The sequence below is a fragment of the Apodemus sylvaticus genome, chromosome 7 (assembly GCF_947179515.1).
Source record: "Apodemus sylvaticus chromosome 7, mApoSyl1.1, whole genome shotgun sequence".
NCBI classification, from domain to species: Eukaryota; Metazoa; Chordata; class Mammalia; order Rodentia; family Muridae; genus Apodemus; species Apodemus sylvaticus.
In genome coordinates, this window is record NC_067478.1 from 13,732,754 (window position 1) to 13,760,651 (window position 27,898).

The 27,898-nt window shown below is 48.2% G+C and overlaps 2 protein-coding genes across 4 annotated transcripts in view; both read right to left on the reverse strand.

The window, feature by feature from the left end:
• Nucleotides 1–322: 322 nt before the first annotated feature.
• On the reverse strand, nt 323–13,728 carry Cspg5 (chondroitin sulfate proteoglycan 5). 2 transcript variants are annotated; one of them, XM_052187139.1, is made up of 5 exons: nt 13,448–13,728; nt 11,763–12,855; nt 8,288–8,476; nt 6,222–6,297; nt 323–893 (listed from the first exon to the last, which is right to left on the reverse strand). In XM_052187139.1, exons 1-5 carry the CDS (start codon nt 13,542–13,544, stop codon nt 732–734), a joined length of 1,617 nt encoding a protein of 538 aa, XP_052043099.1. In that variant the 5' UTR covers nt 13,545–13,728; the 3' UTR covers nt 323–731. The 2 variants fall into 2 exon arrangements, with proteins under 2 accessions (XP_052043099.1, XP_052043098.1); XM_052187138.1 differs by having other exon boundaries at nt 6,141–6,297.
• A 5,711-nt stretch (nt 13,729–19,439) lies between these two features.
• The window catches only part of Smarcc1 (SWI/SNF related, matrix associated, actin dependent regulator of chromatin subfamily c member 1), a 97,379-nt gene continuing 88,920 nt past the window's right edge, over nt 19,440–27,898 (reverse strand). For both annotated transcript variants that reach the window (XM_052187141.1, XM_052187140.1), the window contains exons 27-28: nt 23,884–24,060; nt 19,440–21,763 (exon numbers count right to left, since the gene is read on the reverse strand). In XM_052187141.1, the coding sequence (XP_052043101.1) occupies nt 21,669–21,763; nt 23,884–24,060 (272 nt within the window). In that variant the 3' untranslated portion in view covers nt 19,440–21,668. The remainder of the gene's footprint in view (nt 21,764–23,883; nt 24,061–27,898) is intronic.

The following is a 27,898-nucleotide window of genomic DNA, read 5'->3' on the forward strand; positions in this document are numbered from 1 at the left end:
ATAAGCATTGCGCTTGCTTGCATGAGCACCATGTAGATGTCTGGCGCTGGACGAGGGCAGAATAAGGGCACAGTCTTGTGGAACCCCGTTACTGATGGCTATGAACCTTTTTTGGGAGGTTAGGGAGTTGGGGAGGGGAGCTGAACGAACCCTGGTGAAGTCTCAGAACTGACAACATCGAGCGGACCAGAGGCCACGGCACTAAGGAAGTGGACAGCTTTTTTTTTTTTTTTTTTTTTTTTCCACGTGGGATTTTATTTAAGATAGGGAAGGGGTAGCGGGCGGGAAGGAAGGGGAGAAGAGAAGAGGATGGACAGCTTTTTAAAAAGTTTTATTTCAAGAACCTTGTGGTTTGTTTTTGTTTTTGTTTTTGTGTTTTTTAACTTGGTATTCCAAAAAAAGGACGGGTCAAAGTACAAAACAAAAAGTCAGCTGAGTGCCAGCAGAGGTTTAGAAATCACAGCTGTGGAAGCAACGCAGACAAGAACCACCCAACATATGCAATCTATATGCAATGTATGCAATCTATATGCAACAATGTATGCCACCCTGCTCGGTTTCTTTGCTTATTTTAAGTGTTTCCCCCTCCTACAAAACACATCGGAGCATGCCATGAGATCAGAAAAAGAAAAGCTTAACAAATGGTTAGGAGCCGCTGACTGCGAGAGGAGACAGCAGTCCTTCCCTCCCCTCCCCCCTCCCCTCCCCCCTCGTCTCCTCTCACTCTCATCTCAGGTCAAGTTGTTCTGGAGACAGTTCACCTCTAAGTCATCCTGGTCGCCTTTGCCACCCTCAAGTTTGGGTGACATGGAGTTCTGGATGTTAAAGGACTCTTCCTCCTTCAGGCGGGACTTGAGAGCTTCCTGGACTTTGTGAGGAGCACTGGAGTCGTCCTGGAAGAGGAGAGAGTTGGGGAGGGGGGTTGTTCAGAAGAAAGACAACATATAAAGGATCAAAGCAATCGGGCCAGGCTTTCCTAGGTGGCTGGGGCCAAGTCAGTGATGCTAAGTTTGGAATAAGCCGGAAGGTCTGGAGAGTGCGGCCTCTGAGGAAGCTTGCTCCTTAGATCCTGACTGGAAGTTCACAGTGATCATCCATCAGTAGGGAAGTGGGGGCAGGAGAGCTGGAGATTCATAGCTAGCCATGGCTACGCAGCAAGTTCAAGATCAGTCTGTACTGTGCAAAGAGGCCGACAGAGTAATCAGATTGTGAATAAGGTTACTCAGAGCCATTCAACCTACTCACAAAGAGAGGTGGGGAAGAAACTGGTCCATTTACTTACTTATCTATGGACACGATCTTACTACGTAGATAGTCCTGGCTGGCCTGGAACTTATTATGTAGACCAGGCTAGTTTCAAAATCACAAAGATCTAACTGGTACTAACAGCTAGTGTTGGCATAAAAGGTGTACACTGCTGTACCTGGCTATTTCTTTTATACAGATTTTCCCAGTAAAGATTTCACATTAATTTTAATCATGTGCATGTGTGTTCATCCATGCATCTGTGTGTGGGTATGTGTGCCTGAGTGGAGGTGACTGCAGAAGTCAGAAGCCTCGGGTTCCCCTGAAACTCGAGTTAATGGCAGTTGTGAGCTGCCTAATATGGGGGCTGGGGAATCGAACTTGGGTCTTTCCTGTCCAAGAAACAGATCCTTTAAATACTTGACTAAGGACCCAAAGTCTCATGAGGATAACTGTTCTCACAGGAAGCTCTGGTGAGGGAAGATGACTTGTCGGCCAGTGTCCCCAATGGGCAGACACAGGTCTAGGGTGACTTCTCCTATAATCAACAAGAAGATAAAGATGTGGCTTGAGACCATCAGAGCTGACCTGCTGGAGACACTAACTCCAAAGGCACTGCTCAAGCCAGGCCACAGTGCCTCCAGCCACCTCAGCTGCTGCTCCGTCACCCATATTCAAGCTGGTGGTTCAGAATGCACCGGTGTCCAGAACAGGCACCTGACCTTGAGCTGCATTTGCCCCGTAGGGACATACAGGAAGCCCACCCCAGCACAGGCCTCTGACTCCACATTCTGAGCTGTCAGAGGCTGCTGAGGCAACCCCTGCGTCACCCCTTCCCATAAAGAGCCCTGGAGGGAGGATGGCAGTCAGGGGGACCCTCGCTCAGCACCAGCTCCCTGGTGCTCCAGCCCTTTTACCGGTCCAGACTGATGACTAAACAGACAGTATCATGGTCACCAAGAATGGTAGAGGTGGGTCTGCCCACACTCTCTGGGCCCCTCAGGTGACATAAACTCACATGCACATTTTTTTTGTTGTTTTGTTTGGTTTTTTTTGGTTTTTTTTTTTTTGTTTGTTTGTTTTTTTTGATTTTTTGGTTTTTTTCGAGACAGGGTTTCTCTGTATAGCACTGGCTGTCCTGGAACTCACTCTGTAGACCAGGCTGGCCTCGAACTCAGAAATTTGCCTGCCTCTGCCTCCCAGAGTGCTGGGATTACAGGAGTGCGCCCGGCTCACATGCACTTTTTAAAGGGAAAAGAATACACTCATCTCGCTAGATAGCTTTTTATTTTTTAATGACTTTTTTGTTTTGTTTTAAGATAGGGTCTTGCTGTGGCCCTGGCTGTCCTGGAACTCACTATGTAGGACCAGATGGCCTAGAACTCACAGAGAGAGATCCACCTGCCTCTGCCACCTGAGTGCTGGAATCAGAGGTATGCAGCATCACCCCCAGATTAGTTTTTTGAAGATATTTCCTTAGTTATCTGTATGTGTCTATGGATACACCATGCTGTATGTGACGGACAGAGAGGGCACTACAGTTCCTCAGTTATCACTCTCCACCTATTTTTTTGGGGGGGGACAGGTACTAAACCCAGGGCTCCTGTTTTCTCAGCTAAGGTAGAAGGCAGCCAGTCCCAGCCATCTTCCTGTCTCTGCCTCCCTTGGCGCTGTGATTGCAGGTATGCATGACTGCAGGTGTGCGTGACTGCAGGTGTAGGATTGCAGGTGTGGGATTTCAGGTGTGGGATTTCAGGTGTGACTGCAGGTGTGTATGACTGCAGGTGTGTATGACTGCAGGTGTGCATGACTGCAGGTGTGCATGACTTCATGTGTGGGTGACTGCAGGTGTGCATGACTGCAGGTGTGCATGACTGCAGGTGTGCATGACTTCATGTGTGGGTGACTGCAGGTGTGTGTGACTGCAGGTGTGCATGACTGCAGGTGTGCATGACTGCAGGTGTGCATGACTGCAGGTGTAGGATTGCAGGTGTGGGATTTCAGGTGTGGGATTTCAGGTGTGACTGCAGGTGTATGTGACTGCAGGTGTGTATGACTGCAGGTGTGTATGACTGCAGGTGTGCATGACTGCAGGTGTGCATGACTGCAGGCATACTCTGCTTGCTGGAGGGGTACAGGAGTAAGAACTCCAGTCCTCAGGACTGTGCATCAAGCTCTGAACTCCCAAGCCAGCTCTCTAGCTCTTGTTTGTTAAAGTCTGAAGTGAATTAATTGCTGATTATATGTATGCACATGGGGTGCAGTGCCACAGTGCTCAGGTGGAGGTCAGAGACAACTTGTTGGACTTGGTTCTCTTTTTCAACCACATGGTTTCTGGGGGTCAAATCCAGATCATCAGTCTTGAGGACGAGCACCTTCACTTGCTGAGACATTATGCCAGCCCTGTTTGGTTTTGAGACTGGGTCTCATGCAGGCTAAACTGCTCTGGAACTTAGGTGGCCAAGAATAAACTTGAGATCCTAATATTCTTGTTTTTATGTTTCAAATTTCAGAATTGCACCATGCTAGACTTTCTAAAGACAATTCTTACTTTTTTTTTGCCTGCTTATTTCTTAGTTTTTGAGATAAGTCTTACTCAAGACCATATCTTAGTTCGAGATAGGGGCGGGAGATACAGCTCAATGCTTGCCTGGAATGTAGGAGACCCTTCCCACAAAAGGAAGGCTGGTCTGAAAAGCCGAGGAACACACAGTAGGGCCAGAAAAGCACAGCAGGCCTGCAGTGCCCTCTCCTCTTATAAGAACCAGGCTTCAGGTTCCTTGAGAGACCCTCTTGCCTCCAACACACACTCTTTGGGGTAAAGGAGAAAGTGACTTTTAGAAGTTTAACGTCACAAAGGTGGGTAAGCCACCCCAGGACTCAGGGACTGCCAGCCAGTCCTGGTGACTCAGGCCTGGGATCCCATCTACTCGGAGGGCTGGGGTAGGAGGACAGTAAATTCAAAGCCAGTCTAAGTTCCAGAGAAAATTGCCATCACGGCTGGGAGCTGGGAAGCGGGTCCTGAAGGTGTGGAGCAGAGGAACCCAACAGGGATCTCAAATAAGCTGTAACCCTCTGAAGAGGAGACAGGGGAGGGAGTATCCAACCCAAGGTGGGGTTCCCTCAGCCCAACTGTCTCCCCTAGAGTTTATCCTGTTAAGTCCAAGGTCACCGAAGCCACAGCAGACAGGCCATCTGTCTTTGAGTTGGCAGATGTACCTGGCCATGAGGGAACAGGACAGAAACTTGGCACACATCCGGAGAACCACTGTGGACCCCTGTTTCCAGTGCTCCACCCCAGCCATATGGACACTCTATGCCCAGGAGTAATACGGGCTTGGGCCTGGCTCAGATGCAAACCTCTAAGGGATGGGCAATCTGGAAAGCAGGAAAGATCTAAGCAAGAGACAAAAGTGCTAAGGAGGATTATGAGTAAAAAGATAAACAGAACTCCTGGAAACTCTCTGCAGTCTTCAGAGGACCTAGGTATCCCCTCTGGTTAGAAGGTAAGGAACAAAGGTAGCTGGGGACTAGGCAATCTGCCTGTGGGTTTCGGGTGACTTTATTCAAAAGCTGCTTGGACCTTCCCACGTGCTCTCTAACACCACATGGACAGAATGTGATCCCTGGAATTCGTGTGGTGGAAGGAGAGAACTAACTCCCTCAAGTTATCCGCTGACCTGCCCTATGAGATTGTATACACACCTAGACACATGCAGAGAGAAGATGACACTCAGGCTCAGGGGAGGATGAGGTGTGTGTGTGTGTGTGTGACTGACAGCCATCCTCAGCCCTCTTTTTAGCAGGGTCCAAGGCAGCTGACCCACTCTTTGCTGTGATGGAACTCACTGCAGAGTCCAGCCACGAGCTGCTCTGCGCAGGGTCATGTGGACACTCGACTCTAGGAGGAGCTGTCTCCTTACCACCACATTCAGGGCAAGGAGTCGGTGACTCTGAAATGCCTGAAGAAGCAAACCTTCCCGAGGCTGGTTCCAAGACCAAGCAGGACCAGCTCCATATTGGTCACATCTGCTGCCCCATGCATACAAGATGGTGGGTCCAGCTGAGGAAACCGCGAGAGCCTGCACAGACCCTCCCTCTCGTGAGAGCCAGAAGCCCTGACTGAGTGCACCTCACAGACTAAGCTGCCTTCCCGGAGCTTTTGGTGCCTGGTTTGTTTTTTTCTTTTTTGTTTTTTGCTTTTTTTTTCCCCCTTTGGATTTGTTTTTTTTTTTTTTTGTTTGTTTGTTTGTTTGTTTGTTTTTTTGAGACAGGGTTTCTCTGTATAGCCCTGGCTGTCCTGGAACTCACTCTGTAGACCAGACTGGCCTTGAACTCAGAAATCTGCCTGCCTCTGCCTCCCAGAGTGCTGGGATTACAGGCGTGCGCCACCACCCAGCGATGCCCTGCACATTTAATGTCAGTCACATAGTGAGCATCTGTCTTGGGAAAACAAACAAACGAACAAAACAAGACACCACCCCCACCTACACGTGGATCAGAATTATCATTAGACTAAGGATTCTAACAGTTTCTGTGTTCTTCTTGGCCTCACGGAGCGTGTGTGAGTCTTCTAGCTGTTAGGGGCCTCAGAAAGTACCAAGTGGCAGGTTTCTTGGTCTATCCCCAGGAGCAATCTCCATTTGTTTCAGTAACCACCAGGAAATCCTACAGCACAGGTGAAGCTTCAAGTCATAAGCCAGTCTAGAAGACTCTAATGCCTGTAACTCAGACTGTCAGAATCAACGCACCATTCCCTGTACCACTGGGCTGCCCTCAAAGCTGTCTGGTAACTACCTACTCTGAGACAGGGCAAGGGGACAAGGGACGGTGGGGTGGGGGGAGAGGAAGGGGCAGGGGCATGCAAAAGGCGAGATGTGAGGAAGATAAGTTACCTGACAGACAATGTTATCATAGTGAGCCAAGGCACGGGCATGGGGGGAGGAGACACAGGGAGTGTCGCAAAGTTTCCTTACATTTGGATGAGAGCCCTCGGCAATGGTGGAGAGGGAGAAGTTATCATTGTGGAGCTCAGATGGGGTCCGAAATTTGCTGGAGAGACAGGAGAGGGAAGGGAAAATGTAAGTCAAGTCATCGTTGCAAAATCCCAGCCATGGTGCCTCAGCTTCAAGATCAGATATTGAACCATAACATGAATACAGCAAGGTGCCCAGGGACTTGACTCACCCCTGTGAATAAACTTCAGCCACTTAAATCGATCCAATACTTTCTTATCCCCTGGGATTTTTAACTGGAAGTAGCACACTGGGACTTTAAAGAACTGCCAACAATATGAACAACTATGACCGTGTTTGTGCACACCAGGCAATTACAACTGCATCGAGACAACCATCTGGCCAACAGTGATTTCACAATGCCAGCAATTGTAAGACACAATCCAATTTCAGAGATGCTAATATGTGAGAGAAAATATGTATCTTAGAATCAATACATGTTGCGCTATCTGCAGGACTGAGTGTACGTGGTGGCATCCTCAGAGCAGTCACGCTCCGTCTCAGGCAGCCACCACCACCAGCTGCCCTGACTGAAGTGGTCCTATGTCCCCGCTCCCTGCACAAGCGTTGCTTTGGTGTAGCCATGGGATGAGGAGCGAATTCAACCGTTGTGGTTTGTATCACTCCAGAGCAAGCACGTGCACCGATTTATGTCCCTGCCTCGATGCACAGGGACAATAGATGAGGGGCCCTTTCAGTCCTATGGTGGTTAGTTGGAAGGTCACAGGGATGCCACTGTCTGCACACTGCATCTCTTTACCCAGCACAGGACAACACATGGTGTTTTGTCTTTTTCCCAGGACCCAGGGAAAGCCCTCCCTACATTCCCTGTAGGGAGTCTCCTGCCAGCGGGATTACCATCTATCGGAAGATGAGAGGAAGCTGAGACGAGGCTGTATAAATTCTCTTGGGTCTGGGGGCTAGTCTCCTTTTGAGACCCCTGTGACACTTTAAAGAGGTTTTACTTTGCTTCGTCATCAGAGGAGTCTTGTCCTAGTGCATAAGGTTGCACGTTGGGTGGTCAAGGTGTGGACTTAAGGTAAATGTGGGTCATCACTCAGATACACAGCTGGCACAATGAAAGAGTCAAAAATGAGACCCTGTATTCCTGCGTGGTCCTTAAAATACACAGTACAGGGAGTTAACTCTGACCACTTGTCAATGCCAAATGCTATTCTGTTTGGAGCACGGACTGACCAGGGTCTGTGTGGCATGCGTATGCGAGTGTGCATGCCCCCACCCGCATGCATGTAAATGGGTACATCTTAATTACGAGGAAAGGGACCACTGCAGACTGGCGCTCACCCTCAAAAGGTGACCAGTGGACTAGTGCATGGGGCATAGCTCAAATGGACAAAAGGTCCCAGGTAGCTCAGGCTAGCCTCAACCTCCCTATGTAGCTGAGGATGACCTTGTATCACTGGCCATCTGGCTTCTGCCTTTTCTGAGTGCTGGGATATGCAGTCGCACCCGTTTATGTGGGCGAAGGATCAAACGGTAGTTTTGAGCACCAGAGGCAGGCGTCCTATCAACTAAGTTAGCTCCCTAGCCTAAGAGGGTAGCTTTTAAAAGGCAATTCAGGGTAGCCTAACATCTACCTCCTCGGTATCTACCGAGGAGGGGGGAGCTGATATTAAATGATATCAGATTTAAAAGGGGTAGAGTTACTCTATACTGATTTGTGCAGAAAACCCTGGCACTGACCACTGGGTGCCAAAGATCAGGGAAGGAGGCATAGGCAGGCAGAGCCAGCAGAGTGAGTACAGTAACTCACTTAGGGCGTGGTGTATCCTGGAAGCCCTCTCGTTAGCACTCTCTTTCCTGGGTTCCTAGGTGCTGGAACACGGCTGATAGTTACACAGCCCCAAAACATTACCTAGCGTGTTCTATATAAGAAATAGATAAACTTAAGTGAACTTTTAGAGTGATCCTAAGGGCTAGAGACGAGGGGCCAAACGGCCCCCTGCCCTGAGAACTCTGGGGCGGGGCCATGCCTCTTCTGACAAGGGCTGCAGGCACAGACTTACTTGGTCCTTCGCAGCTTGGTATTCTCTGTCTTGAGCAGATAGAGCTTCTTGGCAAAGAACACAGTCATCATGAACAGGAGCAGAAGCACGAGTGCGGCCGAGCCGACGGCCACACACATCACCTGGAAGTCGGTGATGATGGACTCACAGCGCATCCCCTTGTGCCAGATGTAGTCCTGGGTGTTACACCTGCGAGGACACAGAGGCACTCGGGTGACGGGGGCAGGCAGTCCTGGCCACAGCAAGGGCCCGACTCTGCTGCCGACAGCACTCCACTCAATAGCCTGCTCCGAGGACTGCCTGCGGGACTGCAGCAGCCCCAGTCTGAACAGACCTCATCCCCGTTTTCTCCCCAGTGTCAGTTACAGGTGTTCTATGAAATGGGCCAGGTGTTCCAAAGTCTGTGATATAAATGAAGTGGACAAAGCAGAGAAACTGACTTGCTAGTGACAGGACAGGAACAGATCCCCGAGCTCTTACCTTACAGAGATGCCTAGAATTCTGCCCACCCTGGCATTGGGTGCAAGATAGATGGTGGTGTGATTCAAGGTGAAATACTGGAACCTGCCCCGCAGGTGGGAGTCTCTGTCCCATCTAGTTCCTATGACTCTGAAAAGACCGACCTGACAGGCAGAGATGGGTGGATATCCCCTTCTTACCCCTGCAAAGGTTCTGCCCCTAAACCTTCTTAGGGCTGTGAGAACCCCCAGCCAGCAGAGTGAGAATCACCCCCTCAGGGTGGGTTTTCGTTCTTTTGTTGAGTGACTTTCTCTTGCCCTTGGGGACATTCCCAGGCTCCAACTCTTCCAATGACATTGCTGTTTCCATGGGAACCAGGCTGCTTCAAAGAGAGAGACATGGAAGGATACAGAGGCAGGCAAAGGAGGGAGGACATGAACCCCGGGTGAGTGACAGACTAGAGAAAGGGGCCCAGAGACGAGGAAATTATGTGCTAGCCAAATGGCTCCCTCACACCCAAAACAGGGTGGGGAAATGTGCCTAATAAGGAAGTTTTGTTTTCCAGCTGAATCTCTCTGCGATGGGAGGTGCAGACAATCCGTCTGAGGTTGCCAGGGAATGCAGACCCCTCTATGTTGGGGGACCTCTCACCCAGTGTTCTAGAAAAGTCCTGCCTTAGCTCAAATCCTCTCCCTGCAGGGTGATGGTGACAAAGGCATGCTGCAGTCTGCAACCAAAGACTCAGCAGTCTTCTGTGAGTAGAATGTAAAGCAGTCTGCCTGTAGCCGCCAGGCCTGGGTGTGCAAAGCTAAAGAGGGGCGCGGGTGGGGCGGTCTGTGTGATCTTGGGTAGGAGCTGAGTAAGAGGAATCGGCCATGTGGAGAAGGCCCCCTGTTGGACAAAGCAGCTTCGAGGACTGCCCAGGAGGACAATCTTCCTCCTACTGGAGAATTCCCTGAGAGCGCCAGGTTCTGAATGGTGCTCCCTCAGGTCTCCAGAGGCTCTGGATTTCACACTGTGGTGGGAAGATCACTTTGAAGGTAAAAAAATGTCAGCCTCCAGTAGACTGAAAGGTGATTTTGCAGAGACTGCTATTCCCAGCCTGAAGTCATGGCCACAGTTCCCCAGATTAAAGAGAGGACAAACTTCACAGGGTCTTTTTACAGTTTTTGCAGTCTTTAACTAACCGGCAAGCTCTTCCTAAGACTACTGTAATTTCGTTTTGAGTCAGGATCTCATGTAGCTCCTGGTGGCTTCACACTGGAGATGTAGCGTACGCTAGCCTTGAACTTCTATTTCCTTTGCCTCTGCTTCCCCAGTGCTGGGATCACAGGCATTAGTTACAATGTTCCTCCGTCACCATAGTTTTTTGATTAAAGAAATCACTGTTGGGAATGGCTGGCCAACTCCAACCAGAACTATGTGGTCGGATCCTCTGTGGAGGATCCTAGTGTTATCTAGGAAATGACATCAGACAGAACTGGGACTCAGGCTTCAATGCCAAGGTGCTACCTTAAAATCTTAAGTACAGGCTGGGCGGTGGTGGTGCACACCTGTAATCCCAGCACTCTGGGAGGCAGAAGCAGGAGGATTTCTGAGTTCGAGGCCAGCCTGGTCTACAGAGTGAGCTCCAGGACAGCCAGGGCTACACAGAGAAACCCTGTCTCGAAAATAACCAAATTAAAAAAAAATTAAGTATTTCTAACAGGAACATAAACATGGAGACATTTAAAACTGGGTGTGACTTAGGCATGTGATCCTAGCACTTGGGAGGTGGAGGCAGGAGGTTGGGAGTTCAAGGTCCACATAGTCTACATAAGACCCTGTGTTTTAAAAACAACAAGAAAGGGCTGGGCATAGTGGTGTACACCTAAAACCCAACATTCAGAGTCATACAGACCTCTATGAATTTGAGGCCAGCTTTGTCTATGAAGTGGCCCCAGCCAGGGCCATACAGTGAAACCCTGTTTCAAAGTAGTGTATAAAAATAAAAACAAAGGGGGAAAAAAGGCTAGTGGTGGCGCACGCCTTTAATCTCAGCACTCGGGAGGCAGAGGCAGGCAGAGCTCTGAGTTTGAGGTCAGCATGGTCTTCAGAGCCAGTTCCAGTACAGTCAGGGATATATTGAGAGGAACCCTGTCTTGAAAAAAAAAAAAAAAAGGAAGGAAGGAAGGAGATCTGTAGAGGCCAGACATGCTCCTCAGAAGCCAGTGAGAACAAGCCTGCTCTGCTCCTCTTGTAAAGCACCGCCCAGAGCACCCTTGGTCTTATCTTCCTTATGTCACGTTCTCCATCTAAAATCTGTCCCTGTGACTGCATTCCCAGAGTGAGGTGACCGAGAAATTACTGATGAGGTGTGCGATCACCTTCAGACAGCTTCCTCGGTGATCTCTAAACATTTATCTCTGAAGACATTATGGACTTACTATCCCAGGACAGGTGGGCGGTCACCAATGGAAGGAAGCTGCTGCCCAACACCAAAAGTGTGGCAAGGTTTTCTGAAAAGTTTTGGCTTGACCTCACCTGTGTGACTGCTTTTGGGGCTGGCCTACAGGTGCACATTGACTTTACACGCCAACATCCCCTTCAGAGACACAGGGGTCTCTGGCTAAATACAGCCTGGCAGGAACACTTAGGAGCCATTTTAACTTCCCAGCGGGGTCCTCCCTACACTGGTATGGATGCTTTCCACAACCCTAGGAGAAATCCCTTCACTTAGCCTTTAAAGACAAAATATTACTTCTGTGTCCTGGTGGAAAGATCACAAATAGCTCCCCCCTCCCTTTTTTGACTATGTAGCCCATGTTGGCTTCAGATTTACAATTGTCCTGCCTTAGCCTCCCCAGTGTGAGATTACTGGTGTCTACCCAACATGCCTGGCTCTTAGCAAACCTGGGAATCCTGTGATGTACCTCATCTGGGAAGCCATGTCTCTCAAATGCCCATTGGCTGAGTCTGCCCCGGTTACATTGCTTAGACCCTGTTTTACCAGCCCTTCAACATCCGACTCCCTTACCTGCAGAAAGCTCCTATGTTCTCCACCAGGTAGCACTGGCCGCCATTGTGACAGTAACTCGGGAAGAGGTCACAGACTGACCGGCAGGAGCCATTGTGCCTGACGAAGCCAACTCGGCACTCTGTGCCATTTTCGCCTGAGGCCAGGTCCTTGCCTGGATCTCCGGGGCGGGGCCTAAGAGAGATGCTGCTGCCAGGTACCACCCCCAGAGTATGCTGTGGAGGAACGACATGCCACTGATTGGTGGGCTGTCCTGTCCCAGGCCCCACACCAGGCTTTTGAGAGGGCAGGAGAAGGCCATTTTCATCTTCCAGGTCTCCACCTCCTACTGCATCCTTATCATCCTCTTCCTCCTCCTCTTCCAAATCATCATAGAAGGATGTGGTGGGGTAGAAATCAGACTCATCAAAGGGGGTGAAGTCATCATATAAATCAAGCAGGCTCCAGGAAGGGGTCTCTCCTTCAGTATCGGGGTGATTTTCTGAGGTTCCTGGTGACCCTGGGAAGCTGCCCAAGTCTGCACCACGACCCTCACTATCCAATCCTTCAAAGTAATCAATGTCAATAATATCTGAGGCTGGTTGGGTCTCTAGTGTGCCTTGAAGGGGAAAAGTGGGCTCTGGTGTGCTGCCTCCCAGGTTCAGCCAAACCTCCAAGGGGATCTCCTTAGGGAGTTCAGGGCCTAGATTAGGCTTATCACGGAGAGTCGGGGAGGGAGGTCCACTGGCCTCAGTAGCCTCAGGGACTGCAGGGGGCATTGTAGATGACCCAAGGGCCTCATCAGGAGCCTGGAGCGTAGTTGGAAGGGTCTGGGCATCGCCACTGCCAGCCTCTGCAGTCACTCCACCCAGGCCTGGGCCATCTGCTTCTAGCCAGGCAGTGCCAGTCACTGCAGCCGATGCCTCTAGTGCCTCCTCTGGCCCGACCCCAGGGCCCACCGCAGCCAGTTCACTGCCCTGCTCTGTCCACGAGGTCTCATCTTCCCCAGCTGCTGGCAGGCCGGCTTCCTCCCGCGTGTCATTGGCACGCGACTCCCATGCAAGGCCGCTCCTCACCAGCTCTTCAGCCTCGATCGCACTGCCTGCTTCCCGTGCTGTGGGAGGGAGGGCAAGGGGCAGGGTGTCAAGGTGGCATGTCGGAGTGAGAGGCTGAGGGAGATCTTGTAGACCTAGGTCCACCCTGGGACATTGCTTCGGTTTCTATGGCCACGCCCCATTTTTAAGGCCCGCCCCTGAGTCTGCCTCCCAAGCTTGGTAAATACACATTGCCTATGGTTTCCCGCCCCAAATAGCACCCGCAGTCTGTGAGACGAGGTCAGGGTACTCCCCCAACTTTGGATCATCCTTGCCTCATCTTCCGGACCCCGCCCCGTCCCGCAGCCTCGCCCACAAATCGCATCTAGGCCCCCGCCCCCGATCAGACCCCGCCCCTACCTCAAGACCCCACCCCCACCCTAGCCCACCCTGCTGTCTGCTCACAGGCTGCTCCCCGCTGGCCTGTGTCCTCCACCTACTACAGGTCCTCTCCTCCTCCCCTTTCCCGCCTGCTCCCAGGCTGCAGGCCAGGCGGTGCCCCGCCCCCTTGTCAGGGCTTGGGGACTCCACCTGGACCTGAAGCCAGCGAGACCCTGGCATGGGGTGGGGCGCAAGGGGCTGGCTGGGGTCGCGGTCCGAGTGGGTACCTACCCGGTACGGCCCCAGTGATGAGCACCAGCGTGACCCCCAGAAGCAGCAGCACTGGCGGCGGCCCCCAGTCCGGGCCCCCGCCTCCAGCTCGGCCCATTGCGCTGAGCCCCGGCCGCTGTGCGCGGTGCGCCCGGCTTGGCTGCACCCTCGGCTTGCCTGGCCGCTGCGCCTGCCGCCCGTCTGCGGCCGCCTCAGCCCACGGTGGGCAGCATGAGCCGCCGCATGCCGCCGTCAGCCGCTGTCCTCCGAGCGCCGCGCCTCCCCGCCTCCCGCGCTGCCGCTGCCGCTTGCCGCTGCCGCGCTCGGCGCCGCCCCCACTCCGCCCGCCCCGCAGCACGTCGCGTTGACGCCGGCCCCTCTCGGTCCTCCTCGCCAGGGGACAGTCAAGCCCCTCTGGCACCGGACGTAGAGAGCGATGTACGAGCGGAGCGCGAGGGCGGCAGCAGAGCCACGGGGGGAAGCCGACAGGTGCACCGGGGGGCAGCCCACGGGGCCCGCCTGCGCTCCCAATGCTGAGATCGCTGGGCCGGGGACCTGCGAGGAACCCACCCGCCACGCGCGCGCTGGGGAGGCGGGGACGTCGCGGGCTCCGACACCCGCAGGCTAGGGGCGGGGCTCGGAAGGGCCACAGGGGGCGGAAGCCCGCGCCCCCAATGTGGAAAGAGCAGGAGCAGAGCCCGGAGAACAGACTCTCGGGTGCCAATCCAGTGTTCGGTGCCGGGAAGGTTCTCCAGCCCGTACCTAAGTCTTCACGAGAGCAGGGAGAACGTCGACAGAGCCTGGCAAGGAGGCGAATACCACGGCCTAGGCTCTAATCGGATCAGACCTAATCCGTCCACAGCCAAAGCCATTAGTTTAAATCTTGCACAGCCAGGTCCACCCAACGTCTTATCGGTCAAGGGGTGAGACCGGTCCCCAGTATCTAGACTCCACCTTGCCTTCTCTAAAAAATCCAGGGCGGCCTTCCGCAGGTGCCCAGTACTACCCAAACCCAAGTTCCTGGTTAGATCAAGAGGTCTAGATCTCCGCCAGGTGCACACGGAATGTGGAGAGAGGTCTCTGTTCCTAACCCAGGTTCACTGCTTACTGGGAGACTGTTGGAGAGGAGGCAGAACTACAGCTTGGTCACCTGGTCTTCCCCGCCTCCAAATAGCCTACTGCTTGATGTTTTATTATCGACCTAAATGATCACGTTCAGCTCAGTCTAAGGGCAAGGACGATATTGGTGTTGACAGTCTTGTTTCTGTCAGAGACCAAATATGAACAAGATGGAGAGCCATCATTTAATCTGTCTCTCACCTATCTTCTAGTGGGGTTGCCTTTTCTCTCACAAGTATGGCTGCAGCCTAGAGTCTCCTCCAGGCTGACACAATTCCAGCAGTTTTATATCCTGGCTCAGAGGTGACTCTGTAAGGCCTGTATGGCATCTGTGGACCTGACCCACTTGTCCTACTTTGGAGTTCCAGTCAAATGGGGGATTGCTCACCCAGAAATACCTTCTCTCTTCAGTAGTTGTCAAAAGTGGATGTTGGTGGAAGTTCTATCTCCTCCTAGAGTGGGTTGGCACGGGAGATCCTATGTAAGTCCTTTCATGTTTAGGACATGGTCACAATAAAAGTGTTTTTTCTTACTGATGGTAAAACAAGAGTTAGGGAGGGCACTTGCCTAAAATGAGTGAGAGTTCAGGTTCAATTCCTATTACTGAAAAATAATTGTATTTGCTGGTTATGGTAGCTCATGTCTGTAATACCTGTCTAAACCAACTAACCAACCAAATCCCTATAGCTACCCTATTTCCTATCTGTAACTTCCTTTTAAATTCTGTTTGTTTTGATCAGTAAAACAAACAAGTGCAGAATGTGCAATATTTCCTTCCTCAACTATCTTTTCCCTTCCCCGGAGAGAAATTCTGCTACCATTTTGTTCAATTTTGTTTAAGTTGCCCAAAATTGAACCCAGGGCCTTGTGTGTGCAAGTAAAGTGATGTCAATGAGCTGTATCTCCAGCACCAATTTGGTATTAAACAAACAAGCAAGCAAACAAACCTGCTGCTTGCTTGCTCCTCCCTAGGGCTGAGAGCAGAGAAATTGGGCAACGCCTATAAATCCAATGCTGAAAGCTCATTCTGTGGTGAGAAAGTCAAGACGTAGCATCAAGTCTGTGAGACCCTGGAGTTAAGTCAGTAGAGACTGCAGCATTAAAGGATCTGGCAAGCAGTGTCCAATGTGTGGTAAGTGTGTGCAGGAAGGCCAAGGAAACTTAAGATATGGTACAGGAACTAGGCGAGGAACCCACTGCTGCCTATCCACAGCCTCCACACATCTTCTATTCACATCAAGGGCCATTCGTGCGCCACACATGCTTTGAAAGGCACTGGCTTCTTTATGCCTGTTTCCTACTGTGTTTTGGCAATTTGTCTCCAAAGCTAAGCCAAAGAGCACTGCCACAAGTGCTGCACACGTGCAGAGAAGACCCTGCTCCCTGCAGGCTGTCATCACTGCCCCCATCACCACGGCCCACACAGAATGTGGGCTGGAGAGAGAATATCAGTTTGACTTTAAGTCCTTAGTATAAACACCAACATACTGAAATTCCGGCTTGTCTTTTTAAAAGTTGTATTCATGTGAATATGGAGGCTTCTCATTTCACTCTTTAAAATTAATTTTTGTGTACATGGGTGTTTTGCCTGCAAGTATTTGCACAACACCCACACCTGGTATCCAAAAAGTCGGAAAAGTCTATCAGATGCCCTAAACTGTTGTTACTAACCGTCGTGAGCCACCGTGTGTGCTCTACAGACCCTCACTTCCTTTCTCGCATCTCAGAAGAGGGCCTAGGATGCAGAGCAGGGCAACAGAAGCCTTACCTCCTTACCCAGCCCAGCCTCCACTTTCACATGGGTATTTAATGCTATGTCCTACAACCCCTTGGGACCTTCCCTCATAACTTAGGTCAGCAACAATCTTTATAGAACTGAAGTGAACCTTAAATTCCTAGACCTCCACCTCTCACATGCCAGGTTACAGGCATGCCACTATGCCTGTTGCCATACTATTAGCAATGGCCATCAGAGTGACCGAGCTTCTGGTCCCAGACATGGGGACAAACTGTTCCTTTTTTGGAGGGTGGGGTGCATAATGGGTTACTAGGCCTAGGCCTCCTCACACCCTTCATGGTAGGAAGAGAGGGCTAAAGGGCCTGTGTTGATATTGACTTCCTCATGGAGATCAAGCGTTCTCATTTCAGAAAAGGGTATCACAAGTCTGGGGGTGGTCATTTTGCCAGGCGTTATTATGATGCAAAGGGATTTTGAATTTATTAACTCCAAAGCCAGATCAATTGGGAGAAAACACTCTTAACTAGAATGCAGAAGACACCTACTGCTTAGGCTGAGGGCTAAAGACTTCTTAAGGACCCTTTAGATGTTGCAGAGTAAGATAACTCTTAGCTGGGTAGCACATGGTCAGTAGATGCCAGAAAATCAGAAGCTGAAGGCGGTCCTGGGACATATGAAGGCCTGTTTCAACTAACTGCAAGTGAGCAGACATGGAGAGGGATGCTACAATCCAGATGGCTACCAGAGGTTTGTCAGTGTCAAGGCCAAGCCAGATACAAGATCTCAACCTGTCAAAATCCCTGAGAGCTACACTTCTGCCCCATTTAGGAGAGAAGAGCATAGGCCACCAGGGACCCGGGAGATCTTTTCTCTACTGTCAGGTGCCTATAGGTGCTGTCACTACTTTGCTAAGGACTTCACAAACTACCTTTAGGGCAGGTTATTTCTCCTATAAAGGGCAAAGCTTGGGGGCTGGAGAGGTGGCTCAGCGGTTAAGAGCACTGACTGCTCTTCCAAAGGTCCTGAGTTCAAATCCCAGCAACCACATGGTGGCTCACAACCATCCGTAACGAGTTCAGACATGCCCTTGTCTGGAGTGTCTGAAGACAGCTACAGTGTATTCACATATGATAAATAAATAAATCTTGAAAAAAAAAAAAAGGGCAAAGCTACGGCCAGCACAGGTTACATTGCTGCTCTCCACGAAGCTACAAGAGCATTCAAACATTTCTGGGAGGCACAATGGTTAAGGATTACCTCCAATTTCTGCATAGCAGAAAAAGCAAACACAGGAACCCTCTGGACCTTTTTCACCCCTGGTTTTCCCAGGGGGTCACAACAGAGTCGGCTGGTCCCAGAAGGTACAAGGGTATTAATTGTAATGGGTTTACTGAATTTTTCCTCTCATTAGCCACCCCTACACTCTCTGGAAAGGGTTTCTCTGTGTAGTTCTGGCTATCCTCAGAGATCTGCCTGCCTTTGGCTTCCCAGTGCTGGGATTAAAGTATTACCACTAGTGGCCTTCAGTCCTTTGGGGAGGGAAGGGGCCTATGGGACTTTTGGGGTATGGGGGGCCAGAAAAGGGAAAATCATTTGAAATGTAAAAAAAAAAAAAAAAAAAAAAAAAAAAAAAAAATATATATATATATATATATATATATATATATATCGAATAAAAAATGTTAAAAAAAAAAAGAAAGAAAGAAAGAAAGAAAATATAAAGGCTATAAAAGAAATCTACCATGCCTACCATGCCAACCATGCCTGGCCCCCATTACCCCTTCTTCATTTTGCTTTTTCTCAGATGGGCTTTGTCTGTGTAGCCTTGGCTGTTCTGGAACTGACTCTAGATCAGGCTGGCTTCAAACTCAGAGATTTGCCTGCCTCTACATTCCTGCTAAGATTAAAGGCACCACAACCTGGCCCATTAGCCATCCTTTATGGCAGCCTGGTCAGATCTCTGCCCGGGGGTCAGGAGTAAAACCCTCCCCCACCTCACTATACATCCCTAAGATAGAGATATATGTTCCCAGAATAAAGTCTATCCCCCTCAACCCTCAGGATATCACAGGCAGCACATCAGAAACCATGTTACAGGGGTTGGGGATTTAGCTCAGTAGTAGAGTGCTTGCCAAGCGCAAGGCCCTGGGTTCAGTCCTCAGCTCTGTTTAAAAAAAAAAAAAAAAAAGAAAGAAAGAAAAAGAAAAAAAAGAAACCATGTTGCACCTCCCACTAGGAACTGAATTCAGGATATACAGAGATTGTAGGCTTCTCAGTTCAGACTTTGCGCATTGTTTCTCAGTTTTTTTCCAGGAAAAAAAAAGTAATTTCTTTTGGTTAGATCTTGCTTATACCAATATACCCTCCCTGTCTTCAGGAACATTACTTTCATTTCCTTCAAGGATGTTTGCCCTATGTGAAATGCTGGTATTTAGTAACTGTTTTACATCCTGGTGGCTGTGATATAATTGTATGTAAGGTTATACACCTCAAACATAGCAGGATCTCCTATTTTTATTGGATAAAACGTTTTGAGAAGGATTTGTAGAGTTTTGTACTACCACACAACCTTTTTAAGGAGAAAAAAAAATTAAAGCCAGATGTGGTGGCACTTGTTTTTAATTCTAGTACTTGAGAAGCAGGTGGATGTCTGTTAGTGCAAGACCAGACTGATCTGTACAGTGAGTTCCAGACTGTATAGTAAGACTCTATCTTAAAAATAAGACCCATAGAACTATGCATGTATGCATACTAGTGTGCATGTGAAGGCCAGAGAACAACTTTTGGGAGTCAGCTCTCTCCCACCAGGTGGGTAGCCAGGGAACAGAACTTATGTCATCAGGCTTGGTTGCAAACACCGTTTATTGGCTGATAAAAGATCTAGCTACATCTAAGTGTTACCTGACCAACTCTTTGGCTCACTATACCTGTGTGGAGACACCAAGACATTAGGTTACCTTCCTTCTGGAGAGCTTCTACACATCTTTCTTTGAATGAAGGGGAAGGTATTCATTCAATACTGAAGCACCTTGTAAAGGTTCAGTCTACTAGGCCCCGAGTAATGGAATTTTAAAAGCTAACCAGGACCACGTGAGACTGAGTACTCTTTCTTTATAGGACACACTGAAATGAATGGATGAATGCAGAGAATGGGACTGAATTCATAAATGGTATTTCATTTATTCAATGAAGAAGAGGGACATTAAGCCACTTTCATTCATTTTCTCCCAAACTCTCAAAAAACTCCCTTCCCTCATTAAAACAAAACCTAAAGGAAAAAACAACAAAACCCAAAAACCCACACTAAGAAACACATTTGTACAAAAACCACACAGTATCCAAGCCCACCCCTCACAAAACTGGATGGGTGTTATTACAGGAGTGATATCCGACTGACAGTCATGAAAAGAGCTGTGTTAAACTCAGGTTCTGTAGATTATCAACAATGTAAAGAAATCCCCACTTGCATCTCTCAAACTGTAAAGTGATCGCATTGCAGACCTCAGGACAGGGACGACCACAATGTTTCCCAGAGTCCTATCTTCTAGGCTTCCAAGGAGAAGGCAAGTGTTGGGTCAACTTACTTTGGGAGAATTTGGGACCCTGCCACCTTCAAAAGACACTGGGGTCTTCCTGGAGGCAAATGAGAAAGCTCCCAAGGAACAAGCTCCTTTCTGTTTCTACTCCAAAACTCTGGGGTACAAGGAAGGAAAAGGGTTTCTTTAGCTCTAGCACCCCAGGACTCTGGCAGTGACCGGGGCTCCTGGTTAGAGGCAAACAAACCCAGGAGTCTCAAAAGCAAATCTCAACCGTGGTTTTTGTTATTAAGAAATGCCTACCTACACCTCTCACACATAAAACTTTAAAACACACAGAAAATACACCCATAAGATGTTCTACTTTGCATTCTCAAGAATGAGACTGCCACCGGAAGTTCTGCCAAAAACACCCTTTTGCTACTAATGGAAAGACGGGAGGGAGGAAAGAAGCCGACAAACCAAACCTATCTAATTGTTCATCAGCAGGGTAGATACAGGGGTAGATACAAGCTCACATTAAGGCATTTTTTTTGTGGCTCTTCCTGTGGGGTGGCACCCCAAACCTTAAAGCCTAGCGCTTTGGAGCCAAGTGAGGTCCTTGTGCCATCAGCACAGTCTCCATAACCCTGTGGCAGAGGCAATGTGAGGTCTCAGAAGAAGGTACAGGAGGCTGCTGATCATATGTGGGCATGCCCACTCCTGCTCTGTCTCAGTACCGTGTAAGAAATCCCATTTACCCTGGCTACAGCAGGAGGTAGTGTAGGGCTCTGTACCCCACCACCCTAACCAAGTTGCATGAGATAAAATGTTTTAACATAATCTACTTATTTTACATTTTTCCCCTTTCTTATTCGAGGAAGGTTTAAAAAGCATGTAACATTTGTCTGGATTTGGGGCTGAGGGTAGAGCTTGTGTATTTGGGGAGGGTAGGAAGGTTTGGATAGGATTCTTAAAGGTGTGTAGTTAGGACCCCAGATCCTTCATTTTTCTTTGTTAGACTGGGAAAAACTAGCAAATGCCTCTCCAAATCCTAACTTTTAAAGCTCACAATGCCCTTAGGAAAACAAACATCTAGTTCTAGTACTGCAGATCTTCTGCACAGAAAACCAGAATGGTCTGAGAGGGAAGAAGTGGGCTTGTTGTGGTATCTGTGCTCTTCACTATCACATACTAGGTACAGTGGTATGTTCTGGGCAGAGTGGAGTCCTTCATGGTCCTCATCAGGAAATTAAATCAAAAGGACACCCCTCCATCCCCAGCTCTTCTCATTTTGGTGCACGTATGTGTGACAAGTCTCAGGAACTTTACCAGTAGCACCACTCTTAGCTCAGATAAGCAGAAATAAGGTCACTTATAATGCCTTAAGGTTTGTTCCTCTGTGGCTATCTCTTTCTGCCCATTACCATTTTTTGGTTTCTATTAACTTAGTATACTTTCCTTAAAAACAACCATAACAGAGGAAGGAAGGACAATAATTATAGAGGATTACACATTGAAGCCGTAGACAAAGGAGAGAGAGAGAGAGAGAGAGAGAGAGAGCGAGAGAGAGAGAGAGAGCGAGAGAGAGAGAGAGAGAACGAACTAATGTCAATAGGACCTGCAGACCATTTGCTAACATCTGTCACAGTGGGACAGGGAGACACATGGAACACTAGTCACCACAGGCTTTCTGAGATCAACTAAGGACCTGACACAGGAAGTATTGGGGAGTGGAGAGACATGAGACTTATGCCTGGGGCTGTGAAGGAAAAAAAATCCTGCAAGAAAACCAAGGAAGCCGAGACACAAGTCTTGCCATCCCCATTTCAGCTTGTGGTGGCTGTGGAGGCTCCCTGTGTCTTCCAAGCTAGGGAGTGGCCGAGGCTGGTGGGCCTGGAGCAGGAGGTGGAGGGACCCCATCTGCAGGTGGAGGCGGCGGCTGCTGCTGTGGTGGAGGAGGATCTGCAAACACAGTCAAGGTAACTCGTCATTGCTGGCAGCACAGGGAGGGCTGGGAAAGTCCACTTAATGGAAAGGTTTTTCTTTTCTTTTCTTTTCTTTTTTGCCATGTAGCTTAGGCTGTTCTGGAACTTGCTGTGTAGACCAGACTAGCTTCAAATTCAGAGATCTGCCTGCCTCAGCCATTATGCTAGCATTAAAGACATGTGCCACCATCCTTAGGAAGTAACTTTGTTTGCAACAGGCAAGCAACACTGGTTCACAGGCTTGCTACCTGAGGTCAAGTGCACAGAAGCCAACTGTTGCTCACGCTGCTTACCCTAACCTAAGAGAAAGGAGGGGAAGTGATGGGATTCACCCGCCCTTCTCCAAGGACCACTCATTTCAAGAATCACTCCAGACATTTTTTAAAAGAACTTAATTATATTTCCATTTTATTGTATTCTAATGGTTTTCTCGACTAATTGTGTTTCTTCATTAAATAATTAGAGCCTTCATTGGCTAGCTGTGTATCTCTTTCTTTATTCTGTGGTGTGTTTCCTAGCTGGGCACAGGAGAGATATCAGTAACTTCTCGCTGACTGTTTCTAACAGAGCCAAAGAACCCCACTGAGGCAGCTGCGGACAAGCTGGGTACTCTTAGGAGGCCTTCAACCACCATCCTTGGATTTCTGGCCCAAACTAGGTCAGGTCCTGAAGGGAACAATTAGCCTGAGTGTCTGGGGTTCTTTTCTGTTTCAACTCTAGCTGCTTTCGTGTACAAAGGAACCCTAGAGATCATTTAATCCAAGATGTTAAAACCTCTAGATCTTGCTAGAAATGAAAACATATCAAATAATTAAAGCCCAGCTACACTAATCAGGAATTCGCCCATCTATATTCCCAAGGTTTTTATGAAACCTCTACAGCTTTTAAAGGCATTCTGACTCCAATCCTCTCGTCCCTTTGGGATCTCTGAGTAGAAGACACCAAGTTCTGAGGACAGGAAGCTACTCATGCAGTGTGGCTGTCCAGAGTCCAGGAGCCAAGTCCGAAGCCCGGATTCTCTAAAGACCACTCCTCTGTGCATGGGCTCCACATGTACTCTCAAGGTACTCCTTCGAGGCCCCTTCATACTAGAATCCTAGCATCAAAACCAAGCAGACCAGTGATAAAGTCCGAAGTCAGATGATGAAGAGATGGCAACCTGGGTCTGCTCTCTGGGAAGCCAATTCTGTCCTGCCTGGGAAGATGACTTGGGAAGCATTTTGTTAACCACTCTACTATGTTATCTGACTATAAGCTCAAGTAAAATAATTTTTCATATGGGCCAGATTCTATAAATTCAGTTAATCTAAGACTCTTCAGTCTATTGACTCTGTCTCAGCCTCTGGGATTCACATGTTTCTCTGCATGGAGCCACATTCCCTGCAACAAGTCTCTTGGAATATTACAGTGCATTCCAAGGATTATGAAGTTCCCTGTTATAGCTGTTCCGTGTGTGTGTGTGTGTGTGTGTGTGTGTGTGTGGAAAGAGCATGTGTTAAAATTAAAAGACAACTTGTCTTTCCTCCACAGTACAGGTCCCCAGGGAACAAACGGATGTCAGGTTTGGCTGCAAGAGCGTTCACCTGCTGAGACATCCTACCAGTTATAGCTACTGTATATATGTATGTACATGTTATATCACACCACACACACACACGCACACGCACACGCACACATACACACACACACCCCAGGATGGCCTTATACCAGTCTCTCCTGAGTACTAGGATTAAAGGAGTGTACCCTTTAATTGGACTAAGTCTGGTCCAATTTCTTTTTTTCCCCCCTACTTACCACCTTTAACCCTACAGCATAAAAGTTCTTGTAGGGGAAATAACAGCCAAGAACTATGCATGCCAGTTGAGATTTAAACTATTCAGGTTTAATCATGAGTGACAGAAACCAGTGGCTTACCCACAGATCTCAGTACTGGGTATACAATCTGAGTTTCACACCAAAATGTTTTCTCCCACAACTTACTGTTGCAGGCTAGACTGTCTATGGGGCTTGCTACATCTCATGAAGAAAGCCTTTCTTCCTCATCTGTAGCTTCCAAAACAGGATGCTGGGGGAATGTCTTCCCACTGTGCTACTTACACATGCCATTTGGTGCTGTGAGGGGCACCCGGGGTCCTACGATGTTCCCGGGCATTGGAGGCATACCGGGAGGGGCAGGGCCACTCCCAGTAGGGTGGATGTTGGCTGCTACAGTGGGTATCATGCGGCCTGGCATAGGCTGCCCTGCCATCATGGAGCCAGGGCCTGGTATCTGACCTGTGGAAAGAGATTCACAGTATTGTAAGTATACATGTGCTGGGGGTGGTGTAGGTAGGAACCAACTCAATGTCTATGATTGTAAAATATATACCAATAAAGATTTATTTAGCATATGGATATACTGGCACAAACATGCCATGGAACCAGTATGGAGGCTAGAGAACTTTTAGGAGCAAGTTGTGTGTGTGAGCTCTGAGGCCTGAACTTAGATAGCCAGACTTGAGGGCAAGTACCCTCACTATCTCACTGACCTGATGATCAGCTATTCATTCAAGAGGAAAGTTCACTGACTGACTTATCAACCTTAGTATAGGAATGGTAGTTACTATTAAGAATGAATTACCTGGCTGAGGACATGTCAAAATTCGATCATGAATAGGACCAGCAAGAACCCTTCCCTCAGGCTGGAGATGGCTCAGTGGTTAAGAGCACTGACTGCTCTTCTGAAGGTCCTGAATTCAAATCTCAGCAACCACATGGTGGCTCACAACCACCTGAAATGAGATCTGATGCCCTCTTCGTGTGTCTGAAGACAGCTACAGTTTACTCATGTACATGAAATAAATAAATATTAAAAAAAGAACACTTCCCTCATATCTAAGAGGTTGAGAGTTCAATCCCTAGTACCACATAAACTGTTGTGGTATATCCTTATAATGCTAGGTGCTGGGAGGTTACCCCAGCTAGACAGAATGGGCGTGAAGCCAATCTACAATAATACACGCGTCCATTGCAAACAGCAAGCAAACAGCGAATGAGTGTGATTTTGAGAAAGCATCATGCAAAGAATAGATTCACTCTGTTACTCTAAATGAGCAGTGGCTTATCACGTCACGTCACGTCACGTCACATCCAATGCCTGGCACAGACCAGAGATCAGAAAGGACTTTCAAAGGAAATCAGTTCCATTTGGAATTTCAAAGTTCTACCTCTCCCTGACCTGGAGGATGCCCTAGGGAATCCATGAAGCACAGACCTGGTAAAATCACAGGTGGGGTTGGGCTGAGGTGGGAGAATAAGATAAATGCCAATGTCATCTCTTCCCAGTGTCCTTACATTGATGACGGGAGACAGAACAAATAATGTCACTGATTTACGTGCATACAGATACATTTTTCTTTGAACTCAAAGGTACAGAACTCTAGTTCAGAGAGGAACACTTCTGGTCCTATGATAAAGGGAAACCAGCTTTAGAGTAACACAGTCCTTATCCATCTCCATGCTGCTGCTTCTATAAGTACAGCTATGACAGAGCCTTAGAAAGATGACAGGAGTCTATGAGCCTCATTGTCACAAAGAAGACAGAGCCATCATGAGGTAATGACATAACGCACAACTGTATTAGTATCATTTAACACAGTTTAGTTCTGAAAGTAAGGTCTGCTGAATCCATGGACCTAGTCAAGGGCCAAGAGAACAACATCCACAGGCAAAGTACAGAACAATAGCCAGGACCTCTTCACCTATTCAGGCAGGCCTTGAACTCATGATGATCCTCCAGCCTCAGCCATCTGAATGATAGAATTACAGCTATATGCCTCTATGCATGGCTTCAAAGCTTTCTTTATGGACAAAGAAGGGGAAATCATATAATATATTCAAACTATATAAATCAAGGTTCAGGTCTCTTCTCATGTAATACTCTGCCTAAATGAAACACTTTATAAGAAAGTCCTCATTCTATCACATCTATAAGATTTCTATTTATCGATTTGTTCATTGATTTAAGATAGGGTCTCACTATGTAACCCCAGGTGGCCTAGAACTGATGAGACAGAACACACTGGCCTTGAGTTCAGAGGCCTTCCAGAATCTTCTTCCTGTTACCAAAGCTCCTTCCTTCAGTCTTTTTTCTTTTTGGTTTTTTGGATTTTGGTTTTTTCTCGGTATAGCCCTGGCTGTCCTGGAACTCACTCTGTAGACCAGGCTAGCCTCGAACTCAGAAATCCACCTGCCTCTGCCTCCTAGAGTGCTGGGATTACAGGCGTGTGCCCCCACCGCCCAGCTTCTTCAGTCTTTTTAAAGCACCTTTTCCCAATGGAACATCAATAACCCCCAATTTTGAAATAAAAAATGTGTAAGTATTGGAAATTGTCTTTAAATTCTTTTATTTTTTCTTTCATATGCATTGGTGTTTTGTTTGCATTTATATGTGTGTGAGGATAACAGATTCCCTGAAACTGGAGTAAGAGACAGTTGTAAACTCTATGTGGGTGATGGGAATTGAACCTGAGTCCTCTGGAAGAACAGTCAGGGTTCTTAATCACTGAGCCATCTCTCCAGCTCCTGGAAATGTCTAAAAATTCACATTTGGACAACTGAAAAAAATGTGCAACAACTCTTTTCAAGTGTTGGGTTGATATTCAGTGGGTAGCAGTCTGGCTGGCAGCTCAGGTGTGACTGTGGACTGACAGGAGATCATTAAATCTCCTGAGAGGTCCTAGATCTAGTAACAAATATCTAAGAAAGAGCACAGGAAGATGGTGAGGTAGAATCACAGAGGGCTGCAGGCAGAGCAACCATTGGAACGTAGAAGAAACCCTCATAGGGAACATGGCAGGGCTGGGTGCCAGAACCTAGTCTTCAGGCAGTGAGAGTAAATTTCTATGTTTTAGAGACAGGGTCTCATATGTCTTCCAGGCTAGACCCATGTTCTCTTTGGAGCTGAGCAAAGGAGACTTAAACTGATATTCCTGATTCGACTTTTTGAGTGCTGAAATTACAAGTGTGGGTTTTTATATGTGTTTTGATGCCTGCTTTTAATAGTGTTAGATATTACATTGAAGTCTTCATACACATTCAGCGAGCCCTCTACTAATTATATCTGGTTATATCTCTAGCCCCAGGAAATGTGTGATAAATTTATTATGATGGCTCAGAAATCTAATTCATGAAACATATGCTACTATGTTCCAGCATTTTGAGAGCTTTAACAGCACAACTGATCCAATCTCAGTAAGATTGTTTTGCCTGCTAAAGAAAGGGGAAAGGTTCAGTGAGTTGCTACCTGAGCAATAGAAAGCAGGAGATGAGGAGCTGGGTCTGAGGATACACTGTGCCCGGCAACAGACTTAGACCACTGCACACGTGAACCAGGGCCAGCCCACTTACAGCCTGAGCTGAGACAATGAAATCTGAAATCTGAGAAATAATCTCTCTTCTACTGCCAGAGATAGGATTATGAAGCCATCCTCATTGGAAGTGGGTGGCAGCAAAAAAAAGGGAAAGGTTAGAGTGAAACAATTACTTCTGCTTCTGAGATTCAACTAGACAGGATGGCCAGCAAACCCTAGGGATTCCGTCTGCACCTGCCTAGCCCTGGAACTGCAAGCGTGTGATGCCAGACGAGGCAGTTACATAAATACTAGAACCAAAGGAGGTCCTCATACTTGCATTAGCAAGCAGTTTACAAACCAAGCCATCTCCACAGCTCCAGAAAGGTGATGTAGAAAACATCAAATTTGAATAGGAATTAAGAGGACTGGAATGAAGAAAAAAAAAAAAAATCAATGGTTTGTCTACCTGATATCTAAAGATCCTTTTCTTTGCAGGTGGGCTACTTGACACAAGTATCATTACTTCAAAAAACAAACAAACAAAAAAAAAAAAACAGTCAATAAATTCTTGCTAATTCTTACAAGCTCGAAGTACAACTCACATAAACCTGAAATACCAAGACATTGCTAAGCAAAATGTGTACATAGTCCATTAAAACACACACACACACACACACACACACACACACACACACTTCAATTTCTGAGGTGGGAGGAGGACAACAAAGAGGTGAGAGGAGGGGGTGGGGTAGAGGGAGGACAGACAGCGAGCGAGCTTC

Coding starts and splice junctions, on each gene's coding strand:
- Cspg5 (XM_052187138.1), bottom strand. CDS start 13,544: ATGGGCCGAGCTGGAGGCGGGGGCCCGGACTGGGGGCCGCCGCCAGTG. Junction 6,298..8,287: donor ACCAAGCTGCGAAGGACCAA/GTAAGTCTGTGC, acceptor CTGTCTCTCCAG/CAAATTTCGGACCCCATCTG. Junction 894..6,140: donor ATGATAACATTGTCTGTCAG/GTAACTTATCTT, acceptor CTCCTCTTCCAG/GACGACTCCAGTGCTCCTCA.